The 14,513-nt window shown below is 44.3% G+C and overlaps 2 protein-coding genes across 4 annotated transcripts in view; one reads left to right on the top strand and one right to left on the bottom strand.

Annotated features, from left to right (window-relative positions):
• The window catches only part of cdk19 (cyclin-dependent kinase 19), a 47,678-nt gene extending 43,841 nt beyond the window's left edge, over positions 1 to 3,837 (bottom strand). For both annotated transcript variants that reach the window (XM_034527138.1, XM_034527139.1), the window contains exon 1: positions 3,568 to 3,837. In XM_034527138.1, coding sequence (XP_034383029.1) covers positions 3,568 to 3,695 — 128 coding nt within the window. In that variant the 5' untranslated portion in view covers positions 3,696 to 3,837. The remainder of the gene's footprint in view (positions 1 to 3,567) is intronic.
• Positions 3,838 to 4,712: 875 nt separating this feature from the next.
• amd1 (adenosylmethionine decarboxylase 1) lies at positions 4,713 to 13,709 on the top strand. Of its 2 annotated transcripts, XM_034527340.1 has the most exons (10): positions 4,713 to 5,038; positions 9,484 to 9,570; positions 10,158 to 10,284; positions 10,471 to 10,573; positions 10,735 to 10,776; positions 11,521 to 11,563; positions 12,367 to 12,511; positions 12,596 to 12,688; positions 12,785 to 12,940; positions 13,032 to 13,709. In XM_034527340.1, the coding sequence occupies exons 1-10, from the start codon at positions 4,926 to 4,928 to the stop codon at positions 13,173 to 13,175; spliced, it is 1,053 nt and encodes a 350-aa protein (XP_034383231.1). In that variant the 5' UTR covers positions 4,713 to 4,925; the 3' UTR covers positions 13,176 to 13,709. The 2 variants fall into 2 exon arrangements, with proteins under 2 accessions (XP_034383231.1, XP_034383232.1); XM_034527341.1 differs by lacking the exon at positions 10,735 to 10,776.
• Positions 13,710 to 14,513: the final 804 nt, after the last annotated feature.

Genomic DNA, 14,513 nt, shown 5'->3' with positions numbered 1-14,513 from the left:
CACATCATGTCTCCCTCAAAAGATTTGTAATGCTCTGGTCTGCAGATGCGCTGGTGACTGGCACCATGAACCTATGCATAAGACAACCACCAGAGGCAAGCAGCACTGCAACTGTCTGAACCAAGTTTGCTTTGGACGCAACGCTTTGTGTGTTATGATCGTGCACCCGTAGTTGACCTGACGTGACACACGGACAGGCTTCCAATTTAAAGAACTGAATAGAATGTGACTAAACTTGAAGATATAATGAAATAAAGTTATGTTTTGCCACTCAGGACAGTTAATCATTCATATCTCATGGTTATCAAAACAATTATTCTTAAATACGAGTCACTTGATTTTAAAAACAACCCAATGTTTTGGGGTCTGTTTGTAGTCCGAGTACTGTAGTATTGACCGATCACGTTTGAGCAGGTCTTGGCTGAATGCAGGGAAACAGAGTGAAAGAGGAGGAACACAATAACCCCAAATGTGATCGTCGTCCGACGATGATTTAGCTTTTCGTTGTTTTAAAATTTGCTTGAAAACTGGGTACTTGGGAAGCAAACCGGTTGTAGTTGTCTTCTCTCAACTCGGGTCTCGCGTCTCAACTTGGTAATCGGACTGTAGACAATAAGCAGCGCGCGGGAGAGGAAGTCTGTCCTGGGATGTAAATGGTAAATGGATTGTACTTGTATAGCACTTTTCTAGTCTTCTGACCACACTACATGAGCTCATTCACATCCTGATGACAGGAGCTACTATGCAAAGTGCCACCTGCGCTTCAATTCAATTCAATTTGAAACCTTCAGCAGAGCAACAGACGCCAATCTCTATCAGGATGGACAGAATTACAATAGATGTCATGTGTACAGAATGAACAACATAACAGAGTTACGACACATTCAATTCATATGACAGAAATGATTAATATAATGAGAGTAGTAGGCATGTTACAGTTACATCTTCTAAAAATTCATACAACATTCACACACCGTAGGCACATCGAAGTCTGGAACGTTGGTGGAACGAGCTCCCCATTGACATCAGGACAGCAGAAAGTCTCTACATCTTCCGTCGCAAATTAAAAACACACCTCTTTCGACTATACCTTGAATAGGGAGGGTAGAGCCGTAGTAGCACTTAAATGTCCCTTACCAATAGCACTTTGTTGTTTAGCACTTTAGTAGCACTTAAATGGCACTTACAGATAGTATTCTGTAGTTTAACGTTATTGAAGAAATTGTACTTGCTTGATTCTTGTTGTTCTGAGTTTGGACTCATGGTTTAATGCACTTATTGTAAGTCGCTTTGGATAAAAGCGTCAGCTAAATGACATGTAATGTAATGTAATGTAGAGCCCCTTGCCTCCCAGAGGCTTATCCGCCGTTCCACCGATAGCCAATGGGTTCCCAGATTGACTCCGACGTAACAATGTAAACAGAAACAGGAAGTAGCACACGAGCGCACCACTAACGTCAGCTTTATCATTAGCTTGACGCAATGTACTGAATCGTGGCCACTGTATCGTGATACAAATCGGATCACCACATTCTTGCCAACTCACAGCCTTGCTCGGTCCAAACATTAGTACTGATTTGATGTATTAACTGAGAGGCTGCTTGTGACCATATTTGCTGTATTTTCAACATTTGAGAACAGAAAAAATAGGATCTTTATGCGTCACAGTGTTTTATTTTTCAGATGACAACAAGTCTCCTGATAACAGTGCCAAAACGATAGCGCACAGGTCACGTGGGCAGCAGAGAGATGCACCCACACTGCTGCTTTTGTTTATCCTAATGGCTCCTACAAAGGCACGAGGATTGTATGGAAACACCTCCACCTACTTCTTTAAAACACTGACAACACATCTTCACATCTTGTTTCAGGCACACTTCTCTTTTTTACTGCCAGCTGGGACTAACTGCTCCACACTAAAAAGAAAAAAATTAGCATATCTTACAGTAAAAGTGAACTTATCTTAACTAAAGCTAACTATGTGGTTTTGTTGCCTAAACCCAAGTTTAGGTACATTTTTTTAAAAGCCCAACAATGATGTTTTCCTCAACCTAACTTGTTTTGTTGCCTCAACCCTAGTTTAGGTACTTATTTTAAGCCCAATCATGATGTTTTCCTAAACCTAACTATGTGGTTTAACCACATAGTTGTTTTGTTGTTTTTTTTTCTTTTTTTCCCCAAAACCGGCCTAAAAGATTTTGCCGCCAAAGCCTGAGCCAGCATTCACAACGTTGACCACGTGTTTTACTTCGACCGTGCGCTGAGCTAGTGTCTCAGAAGTGCTATCAAAAGGGCCTGACAAAAAGTCAGTATGTGACATGTTGAAATGAGAATGTGCTGCAATATATCAGCCGTCTCACTGTATTTCCTCTTTAATCTGCCCAGCGTCTTTTAAAGAAGCCCTCGGATGCGCTAATTACACCGTATCCCCGGCACTAAATCCATAATACCCTTGAGGATGTGATTACCTCACAGCATTAAACAAAGCTCTCGGTATTAAGACGGAGACGACTGCCTAGGTTCACCTTTTGACCTCACGTCATGTCTCTATTATCCAACGTTGTAGCAGCGAACACAATAAGACCCCGCCTGCAGTATTCTGTGTGTTAGGTAAGATGAGGCAGCAAATAACACATAACATTGTCAGTCACACCTGGTGCATGCTTATTAATAACATTGTTAACCCTAACCCCCTAACTCTAACCCAGGTTTATAAAATTGCATTATTACAACTTTATGACCAAATTGCAATTTTATAACAACAGTGATGTGGATGTGGTCATGAAAGGCACCAAAACCAATCTAGGGTGTGGGATCAGTGCATCACAATTTCAGACTATCACCCTGTTTCTTTCTTTGTTTGACCAGCAGCCCAGACAAAGTAAGATATATCTTTAAAAAGGAGAAGAAGAAAAATATGAGCAATGCATGCACTACTTTGGCAAATTTCAGTATGAAAGCCATTTCACAATAAAGTAAAACGGTTTATTATGAACTGGTATTCTTCCAATTGTACTACTAACACAGAATAGCGGTGTCACTCTGCCTGACGCTGGTATTTACGTTGTATTCACATCACGTGCTTGACGGTGTTAGTGTAAACACATAGAAAAAAATAGAATAGCGAATATATTACATTAAACTAGGAGTCTCGAAGAAAAAAGTTTCTCAGCGCACAGTGTTACAAATGGCGAAGGAGGGGGGCAGCTCGGCCCGCGAAAAGACGCTGAAATGTCTCTTTCGGGTCGAACGACGATACCAGTGCGTTTAAATACATTGCAAATAAAAATAAAGTAACGTTAGCTCCGCTGCTTTACTGTGTTGTTTTGAGGGGGAGAGGGTGAAGGGAGAGAAGGAGGAGGAAAAGGAGGAGGGAGGAAGGGGAGAACGTTGGGGAGTGAGTGAGTGTGTAACATGAAAACAAAAACATAAGAGACACACGGGTTATCGCTTCGGGGAGGTCCACACCTAACGCCCCGGTCAACACACCGCCGCGGTGTCCGGAGAAAAGGCACCGTGCGGTCAGTTTCCTGTCCGTACAAACAACGACGTTCACGGTTATCTTACCCGTCTTTGCGCTTAGCTTTATAAACGTGCCCGTAGGTGCCTCGACCCACTTTGCAACCTTCATATTCGAACAGATCTTCCACCTTCTCTCTCTCGGCCGCCAGCTTTGTTTTGAAGTCGTAGTCCATTTCAGCCAATAAATACGTCTTAATTTACAATAAAATAAAATATTAATTATTACATGCATTAATTAAATAATCTGGTCGTTTTATTCCCCCACCATTTCCTTGTTTGGGATTTTGGTCTGCTCCTCTTAATGTTCACTGGCTCGTTGACGTCTCTAATTGGCGCGCGGGGCTCGCCGGGAAATATAGTTCTTTTGAGCAGACGTCGCGGTTCGCCGGCTCGTTGAGCCGAGAAGCGGAAACTACAGCCCGCGTTTCTCGTTGCGGTTTGCATACTCACGAACGCTCATGAACAGTGTTTTAGAATTAATTGTGTACAAACAGGACTGTTAGTTCAAAATATATACCTAATACTCTTTATATATATTTTTTTGTTACGTATTATTATATAGATATACCATTTACTTAATGTAATAATTGTGTACGTATTTTTTCATCATACCTGTGGACGTGTGCATTTATAATGGACTATATAATACTGTTACAATACACACTATCCAAATTGCAATAGGCTCATTTTATAACCGTTAAATCTGTTCTGAGTGGTATATATTATATTATCGTGCGACGCTACATAGCAGTAATAGAATACTCAGACATGTCATTTATATGTACACAAGAAACTTACACGTCTGAGAAGTACATGTTTACATAAAAATGTGCCCAAGCATATTGGAGCTCTAAATTATAGTACTGTATTCATCCGATAAATAGGTGAAATAGTCCCACTTTTTAAATAGGGTCTTAAATGAACATTGCTTACTGTTATGTGAATAGAATATTCTTCTTAAATGTAATTTGGTATACTGTATATGTGTGCACAAAATCATTGCACACTCAGTGCAGGCTGTGAAGAAAATAAATAGAACGTCACGTGAGGAAACCCGTTTCTACAATGAGTGACGGGGCCCAAAACCAATTGCATATCACAAACCAGAGCCCGACGACCTGGTTGGCCTAACGAGAGACAACCGGGACTGACGTAAGGGCGACTACCATATAAATTCACCGCGCCATCTCCATTCAGTGCTCTACACAGTATGGCCGGCGATATTAGCTAGCACTCGCTAACGGTATTCTCTGCAAAAGGGAAGACGGTAACACAAGAAAATCAACACCTGGATTGCTTAAAGGACTGTACCTCAATAAATTATAACGGATCGAAGAAGGATTAATCAAGTTGTAAACATTACAACCGAAGTTTAATCATTTTTGTTGGGTGTCTGTTGTCTCATGATGGAAGATAATGGTGCACATTTCTTCGAGGGGACCGAGAAGCTGTTGGAGGTGTGGTTCTCTCGGCAGGATGAGACCAAAGGTACCGGGGACCTCCGTACCATCCCGAGGTTCGTGTTCTTTGATCGTCTCTCAAAGTGTCGCGTCAGTCCTCAGCAGCAGCAGCAGCATAAGTAGCATATGGATGGCTGAAACGCCGGCCACATGCTTGGCTTTATTCCCGCAATTCATTCGTGACATGGAACCAGTTTAACGCGACAACATGGTTTTGTTTTTTTACATCCGGAAATAATGTATTCTATGTAGTCATGAGCTCATACTATTTTAGCTATCCAGCCAGCTAGTTAAGTTAGCTGCAGTCCATTCCTAGCTAGCAAGCCACATTTTTGACATCAGCGCCTGCTACCTGGGAGCTAGCTAACACAGGCACTCGAAAATGGCCACCTCCCCCTTTACCAAGCTGAGTCATTCATTCTCCAGCTAATGAAACAATGTTATGTGGCAGTTATAAACGTCTGGCACGCTTTCTCGCTGTTTATGGTGAGCGACAGTGCAACGGCAAACCGTTTAATACCCCCCTTAACCCAAAGTTGGCACCCCGTTTATAGCTCACGGTTAACGCTAGCTAGCTAGCTATCACACTAGCTAGCTAGCGTTAACTGCTGGCTACTTCCAGGGAGAAAACGTACACACGTCCAGCCGTCGACTGCTGGCTTCTCATTCGCACGACTGTATAACTTGAACTCGCCTCAAGTCATTAGCCTTATTTGTCAACTCCACGTTTGAGCAAACGTTTGACGGGCTGGATCCTTTAATCAAAATTTAAAAAGTCCATCTTTTATTCTCCCCTATCGGTGCGCACGCGTTTAATTGCCCCCGCATTGGTGTTGGGACACCGTTTGAATAACCTTACGACAACGTTACATTAAAGTGCAACACATCTATACGACGCTACTTTATTTACGTCGCCCAATGTGTCTTCGATAAGATTGTGTTGTGGTGTTTTTTAAAACTTTTCCCCTTCTAAATAAATGGGGAGGTTATATTTGTCTGCGTCATTTAACGACGGGGGGGGGGCGGCCCTCGCTTAAGATGTCAAGCATGTGGTCGCTAGTCGTCACCGCGTGTTGCTTCGGCGTGCGGCGACACGAGCCACACCGACGGGTCACTCACAAGTCACAGATCGCGAACAAAATCGTCTTTTGCTCAACAAGATGGCACATGTGTTTCATCTAAAGATTGCGAATGAATGTACACGATCGCTATGAACGCCGAGAGTGGGCATGTTTTTTTTTTTTTGGGAGGCTGAGATCACATGGCTCTGCTTTTATAATTATCTTTAAAAAAATAAATAAAAAAAACTCCACTGGCATGGCGGCCACAAGACCTGCTGTTTTAGAGTTCGGCCGCTATCGCAAGAAGGAACACCCCCCCCCTTAGTTCTGGTCACGTTCCCAGCCATGTAGGCGCTCTCCTCCCAGTCCCTGTGATTGGTTAGAGGGGTCTCCCTTACTGTGATTTGCTCAGAGGCACTTGGCTGCGTTCAAGTCTGGCCTGGGCGATGGGACATTCGGAGTAATGACTGTTTATTTGAAAAGGCTGTTGACACGAACAAAGTAAGACCACAGTCAGATGGCTTGCTATCACTGAGGTGGGCATGTTCCCACTGAGGGTAGTTGTGGATCATTCAGTGTGAGTAGAGCAACTGGAGGTGTTACTGGGACTGTCTGGTTAGCTGTTGCGGTTGACTGGCTTAAAAAATCAGCCAAGTTTAAAAAAATTCTGCTGTATTATTAAGCGAAATGGCCTCTAGCAAGGGTCAAGCCTGAAACGGGTGACTTTTGTGGCCATTAGCCAGATCCCTAGAGGTCAGGGGTTTTAGTGAAGTGTGTGTGGCCGTTCGGGTGAAAGAGGCCCGGCATTAATTTACAGCCAGAGGGCAGATTAACAGCTCAAGAGGGACACTGTCTGGTGGATCAGGCTCTCTGGATGTCGGCCAATGTCCAAATAAGTCCACAAGGGCACCCAATTCACAAATGTGGAACTTGCTCACATTACCTCTACCATCCTGCCCTGGGGGGGGGGGGGGGGGGGGGGGGGCTGGGGCTGCCGCAGTCTAACCACCCCCTGAAGGCTAGTTCATGTTGGGTCTACGCACTTCAGAACACGGTGTCTCTGGTCCCCCTTGGCTCTGCAGCTAAATGTTAAGTCATGACATCTTACATGTTTATCTAAAGTGACTTGGAGTTGTGCCACTAGTCCTTTCTCTTCCACGAATCCGTCATCTTGTTGCTCCATGTGTCTGGAACATGGATGAAAACTCTCCGGTGCTCTTTTTCTCAGAGGAGAATCTGATCCTTCAGAGCGACTAGAAATAGCCTGTGGTGTGCATTTCACACTGAAACGGGATCTGACCTCGGTCTCCGGTAATGTCGGCCCTCTGCTATGATCCGGCTCGTTGCAACAGCTCTGATGTCATCAAGGAGTAAAACAATTTGGTTCCAACAGGACATGTCGTACCTGTGGGAGGGGTTCATCCTCGTTCGTAGAAAGCCTGTTAACTCATTTCATGAATGCACTAAGGGCTAGAAAACGGGTAATTTACAAAGCCATTGAGCTTTGGGTTTAAGCGCTACTTTCTTCTACTGGCTTAACCACATTGTGACCAGAGAGGGTTAAATGCTTGAGGTGTCTATAAGGCCGATCAGTCTGGTGCAGTATTGTTTGATCCAGGGTGGCCATTGGCGACTTGTACTTGGCCGTTTGTTGCAATCGGTAGCAGGAGACACTTTTTTAACATCAGAAGGGACAGCTTTCGGCAAACCGTGAACCGACAAAATAGAATGTAATATTTGTTTATTCGTTGAAATGGTGATATTTAAATCTCGCCGTTAACAGTTGGAACCAGGCGACGCTGCCAAGTGCAGTTTGCATCCTACGCAGACGTTCATGTTTTAGAGACAAGGAAGCAAGTTAAGTTATTTGACTAAGTCCTGAATCAGGAACAAATGAGCAAATTGATTCAAAGAACCAGGTGAAAAGGAAATGGGGAAGCGGAGTGTGAAAAATGATCCTGCAAGCCACAAAAAAAATGGCAACCGTACTTTCTGTTCTGGCATACAAAAGCTGATGTCCTTATAAAAACGATTGTGTTGAGCCCTGTAAAATACAAATCACTTATTACTAATGTCTCGATGGAGGCCACGGACCATAATAAGATGGTGTAGGACTATAAAGCTAGCTTGTTTGCTTTTAACCAGCTGTATGACTTGATTACTGGGGAGGGGGGGTGCAAATTAGATCTGGCTGCCCACCACATTCAGTGGTTTTATGCTAATGTATAGAGACCAGTGCAGGTAATGTGGGCATGTATCAAGTGTCCCAAGCCAGTCTGTGGGGAGCTGTTGGTTAATAAGTCGCTAGCTTCAAGTCCTCTTGAATACAGTATGATCATTTCGTAAACTATGGTCTCATTTCGAGAAAACGCCCTTTCACAATGTGCTTTCAGCTCGTGGAAGGCAATCGTAACATTTTGGTCGCCAACAATTGTCTTATTTGGTTGTACCTATCTCCTTCCCTTTTTTATTCCGGAATTTTGGCAAAGTCAGTCGAGTTGGTGAGTACGTGACTGATTGCTCACTCCTGCTTTCTGAGTGCTGCGGTCGAGAAATGTGACTTGTCTATTTTGTGTTTCCCAGAAAAGGGCTGTTGACTTTTGTCCAATCTTTTATAGGGTGAACTAGGCAACGCTGGCTGCTGGTGAATTCTCCATTGAGCTTTGTCGTCTCGACCGGCTCTACGCAGCTGTGCTTCCTACTGTGCTGTGAATGGGCTCAGGCTGCCCTTCCTGAGATTGTAACGAGAACGTGACGCAGCTACATTTGCACTGCAGCTGTCTTTTGATTGGTGGTTGGTTGGAGAGGGGGGGCAGCCCTGCTGTCGTTGTCAAGGAGAGTGCAGACTGTTGTCTGCCCGAGTCTGATATTTTTTTCCCCCAGTTTGCCTGGGAACGATGAAGTGGGGCCGATATCTAAACAGTCCAAAGAGTCATCCATTCCATATCCATTTGAGATATCACTGTTGTGATTTACGTTGGTGTGCTTTCCTTGTGAAAATATACGGTCAATCCATAAGAATGTATCTGAGAATGTATCTATTTTTTTCAACGAGTGGTTGACACATCAATTGCAGAGTTCATTTTGCTTTATTATAATTTGTCGTTTTCATGGATGTAGCTAAACTCATGTTTACTGAGGTATCAAGTGGGAAGCAGTCATTTTCTCAGATGGCCATACAGTCAGACTTCTCTTTTCCACCAGAGGAGTCGCCCCTCACTGATGGTCGTTAATGCAGGTTTTCTGCATTGGTGTCACTTTTTAGAACCTGGAGGTTGCCACCTGGGTCAGAGCGACAACTCTTTCTGTCCAGTGTGTGGATCACACTACAACCCTCAAGTTGTAGTGGGATTTACTTTTACGTATATGCCAGGCAAAATCCAATAAATTAATGTCAAAGTGCTAACATTTAATGTCTGTCTGTCTCTCTCTCTCTCTAGGTTTGAGTGGGACAAACTTTTGGAAAATGTGCATTGTTTGATCATAAGTGTGACAAAGTCTGACAAACAGGAAGCTTATATACTCAGGTGAGTGCCGGGTCTTTTTTTACATGCAGTACGTCTCCTGTGTTTACAAAGCAGGTGGGATTAGACAGCGGTCACTTGTAAGCCGCTTTCTTTCGACAGCACTGTCTCAGGTGATGAGGCGGTCACAGGCACGCACACAACATGCTGCAATTCACACAGCCTTCATTGTATGAATTGTATCCATGGTGGATGTACCAATTGTACAATTTAATGTTTTGTTTTGTTTTTCATATTGAGAAGAATAATTAAAGAATTATCAACCATTCAAATGCGTTTTTCTTATCGCAATCAAAATGACTGCGCTTGCAAGTAAAGTCAAACACTACACGCAAGCGGTATAGTACAGGTGAAGCAGTATTCCCAAGTACTTTTATTTGTATTTCTTTAAATCAACATGTTGTACAACAGCGCTGTCGAAGTACACCTGCCCTAAACAAATATTTGGTCCCGCTGACATCTATCTTTACAGGACCTAAAAGGAAGGACGAAAAATAAAAGGCAGCAGCAAATGAGTGGAATAATCTTTGTACATTACACAATGAGTACAGATGTTTCACACCTCTGTTGCGCTTCTTTTGCTTCCACAGTGAGAGTAGCATGTTTGTCTCCAAGAGACGTTTCATTTTGAAGACATGCGGAACCACCCTCTTACTGCAAGCACTGGTGCCTCTGCTGGAACTCGCCAGGGAGTACTGCGGTTTCGATGCCATCGAGGTACACGCCCCGTTTGAGTAACTGTGAAAACCGCACTTCATTCAGAGCCTGAAATACCGGTCTTCTTATTTACTTACTGTGTTTTGAAATGTCTGCACTGAGGCAAATTCAACTGTAGTTGAATCAACTGTAATATTACATTGTATTATTACCTGTTGTCTGCAGCTGTTCTCTCCTTTTTTGCAGAATTTCTTCTACTCCCGCAAGAACTTTATGAAGCCAACCCATCAGGAGTTCCCTCATCGAAACTTCCAGGAGGAAGTGGACTTTCTCAGCCAGATTTTCCCAAGTACGCAACATTATAGAACTTGAGCACCACCCTCTTAAGTCTGCCCCATTTTCCCCTCCTGAAAAATGCTTTGAAAATGCATTTGAAAGAGACCAAAATGGTACAGCGCTTCTAGCCCGGTTGCATTTTTCTTTCTCTCTCTTTCTCCCCACCCCCCGAAGAATGTTCCACCAATCCCGTCCTTCCGTGCTGTGATTGGTTAGGTATGTGTTCATCCACACACTCTGGTTACAGCATTGCTACCGCCAAATGAGCGGCAACTCCGTTTTTATGTAACCGCTGCAGCATCACAGTATGGTGGAACTAGCAAGCTAACTAGCCAGCTGCGAAAGTGTCAAATTGAACAACCTAATGCTTCATCCACATGCTCATGTCACAGCGTATGAAATCAAATTGCTACCGACAGATAATCTGCCAATCACAGCGCAGTAGTACTAGCCAATTGCAGCAAAGTAGGGCGGGACCAGGCATTTAGGCTACTCAATTTCCTTTTTATACAGTTTATGGAACCTATAAATAAGTTTGATACAGGCTATTTTGTTTGCCGTTATCAATTATTAAATCTGTTTGTTCTCTTTTTCATATACTGTATCCCTTTCACTAATGTTAGACGATTGGTACAGTCAGTGAGGCATTTGATTATCTTAACTGCATATTACTCCTGTGGTGAAATCAATCCATATTGTACGGCCGTGCCCACACTCGCGCGCTAGTTTAGGAACCCATAAGAACAATCTAAAAACTATTCTGACCGTTGCTTTGGCATTGGTTCGCAATCCCCGACCCGAGCCCCTGCATATCTGTTGTGTTGTAAACTGAGATGGCTGAAGAAGATGCCCTGTTCCACAGAAATCCAATAGAAGCTGCATGCATAAGTATTTGAGTGGTGTACGGCCACCATGAGGCCAGCTGCTGTAAATCAAACCTTTTGTTTTCGCTTCCTCCAGATGGTGCAGCCTACTGTATGGGACGTTTGAACTCTGACTGCTGGTAAGCGCCACACAATTTCCCGTACTATTTGAAACTTCATTTATTGTCCACACTGTTGCTAACATTAGTGGATGTTTTGGAAGCAGAAATAAATTGTCAAAAGGAATTTTCTCGTTTCTGAGTAAAACAAATAATAGTACTAGAAAAGGGAAATGCAGCCAAAGTTTGCAGCTGATTGCAGAGTCTTCTGACTTGCGATACATTCAGCCACTGCAGGATGTTGCTACATGGTGATGACGGTACAATCATGCTATAAAAAGGGTCTAGTCTGTATGGTCTATATACATGCATGTATACACACACGCACTCCCATGTTCTCGAGGTAATATCATTATTTTTGTCAATGGAGTCCTTTTGAAAAACGATATCCGTTTACGTATAAGTTAAATGGCTGTCTTCAGAGACTCCATTGGGGGAAAAGAACACAGGAGACACGGCTAATTCCACCGTGCTTTTACACCCGTTACAGAAAATGAGGCGAACAAAGTTGGCCCTTGTGTTTTGAAAAGAAAATGTTGATGCTGTGACAAGAGTGAAATTAAACAGCTGCCTCCGCCACACACTTGTCTCGACTGCCATGTTATTCCAGGTGATTCACACTGACTACGGATAAGGATACATGTAGAACGTCATCATGTTGGAACCCACGTCGGGTCACATGCGAAAACTATTGACAAATGGCATTACGCACTTGAACCGATATTTGAATGTTTTTAATTATAACATACAAGGAACACCGCTGGGTGACTATAAAAGCCTGTTCTTTTTAATTGAATAACCTTTTCGCTGTCTGCCACCCGCAGGTACCTGTTTACCCTGGACTTACCAGAGTACTGGGAGAACAAGCATGCGGATCAGACGCTGGAAGTTCTGATGAGCGACCTCGATCCAGCCATTATGGACCAGTTCTATATGAAAGATGGTGTTTCTGCAAGTGATGTCACTCGTGTAAGTATATTCTTGCTGTCGCAAACAAGCCCGCCTGGAGTTGTGGCGGCATCCTGGTTTTTAAACTTACTTCTCTTGTTGCAGATGAGTGGAATTCGTGACCTGATACCAGGTTCTGTGATTGATGCCACAATGTTCAATCCTTGTGGATACTCAATGAATGGAATGAAGACTGACGTGAGTTGCCTCTTTGTTCCCTTGGCACCTTTTTGTCGCGCCAAACTGCCGCGAGCGTCTCTGTAACTAGCTCTCTGCTTGTGTCGTCCCCTACAGGGAACTTACTGGACCATCCACATCACCCCGGAGCCGGAGTTCTCCTACGTTAGCTTCGAAACCAACCTCTCCCAGACGTCGTACGATGACCTGGTCAGCAAGGTGGTGGATGTGTTCAAGCCAGGAAAGTTCGTGACTACGCTTTTTGTCAATCAGGTATGTGTTTTAAAAAAAAAAACAATTTTAAGTACACCGTTGCTTCCATTGATGGATTTGAAATTAAAGTTGTTTTCTTTTGCCCCCGCAGAGCTCCAAATGTCGCAGCGTCTTTTCTCCCGCCCAGAAGGTGGAGGGCTACAAGCGCCTCGACCGCCAGCTGGCTCAATTTAATGAGTACAATTTTGTCTTCACAAGCTACACAAAGAGCCGCCAACAGAACCAGCAGAGCTGAGGGTCAAGGATGAAGAAGAGGCGTAAAAAGAAAGGCGGAAGCTCTGGGCCGCTCCCCCCCTGTGGCCGGCTTCTCCCCCCAGTAGAGAGCTTGTCGTCCTCCTCTTCCTCCTCCTCCCTCTTCTTCCGCCCCGGCTTCGCCTTGCGTTTGAATTGTTTGCATTGTTGTACCTGTGACTTAGACCTCTTGCATGAAAGCTCTTCTCCCTGTTTCGATATTCTAGCTCACCTTTGCCGTGACCTTGAGGTGCATGTAGAGGAATTGAATACGCTCCGTTTGCGGCCGCCCGCCCGCTTCCAGCGCGGCCGCCCCTTCCTGCAGGTGTCCCCCCTCATCCTCCACAGACAAGGCTTCCGCCCACACTAGGCCAGGGCCCCTGACATGCTCAGATCGGTCCACTCAGCTAATCCATTGTGTGTCCCGTCCCCGCCAAAAAGGTGTCAAAATTCGCCCAAATATACCTGATTCGCTCATGTATTTATTTATGAACCACAAACCAGTTTCTTTTAGTGCACTTTAACATACCTGTTTGCTCACGGTACGAAAAAAGACAAAGAAGGCCGACCTATTTTATTTCTTGCTGTCTAAATGAATGTATAAGTCGTGGTAAGCTTTTGGCCGTTCTAATCGTCGTCGCTTTGTTGGTACACACTTGAGTTCCTTTCTCCGATTGCCATACTTGCTGTTTAATGTTGCACACGTTGGATAAAAGGTTCTCGGCCCATTGGTCGAATGTCAAGTGCACTAATGGGGAAACAAAATAAATATAAAGACGTTCTACTGGGCTTTAGTTTAATGACAACTCCCACCAGCATTCACTCATTTGTGCTCTACTTAGAAACAGACAATCAAACCCCCCCAATAGACAGGCTTTAAATGCCTGGAAAATGTATGTGTATGAATCATTGAAGACATGTGCACTTTGTTCCACCCTGTATCTATAGGAAGCCTCTGGGTCTTAGCCCCCCACCCCACCCCCTTTACCTCAAGTCATATTCAGCACTATCGTTTCCACATTCGCATGAAGTGGTTAAAAAGTTAAAACTGAATGTAGCAACCCCCCAACCCCATCTTTCGAATGTACACATTTCTAGAGAAAAGTCTGGACTGGGTTTGCGCTGAATGTACCACTCCAGTAGAGCACCCCCCCCTTCCTCCACCTCCCTCACACAGCGTGCATAATGCCCTCTGTCGACTAACTTTTTGTGCAACTCGCAGCAGGTCTCTTCCACCACCAACTCCCCCCCCCCCCCCCCCCCCCCCCCCCCCCCCCCCCCCCCCCCCCCTTCCATGAGAACTGTGACGAGACCGCAGCCGCTCTGAATGGGGGTGGAAAAA

Source organism: Cyclopterus lumpus, chromosome 24 (genome assembly GCF_009769545.1).
Source record: "Cyclopterus lumpus isolate fCycLum1 chromosome 24, fCycLum1.pri, whole genome shotgun sequence".
Lineage (NCBI taxonomy): Eukaryota > Metazoa > Chordata > Actinopteri > Perciformes > Cyclopteridae > Cyclopterus > Cyclopterus lumpus.
The sequence above is the reverse complement of the archived record's forward strand: the minus strand, read 5'-3'. Positions and strand labels throughout refer to the sequence as shown.

Coding starts and splice junctions, on each gene's coding strand:
- amd1 (XM_034527340.1), top strand. CDS start 4,926: ATGATGGAAGATAATGGTGCACATTTCTTCGAGGGGACCGAGAAGCTG. Junction 10,574..10,734: donor TCTCAGCCAGATTTTCCCAA/GTACGCAACATT, acceptor CACCCCCCGAAG/AATGTTCCACCAATCCCGTC. Junction 12,941..13,031: donor CTACGCTTTTTGTCAATCAG/GTATGTGTTTTA, acceptor TTGCCCCCGCAG/AGCTCCAAATGTCGCAGCGT.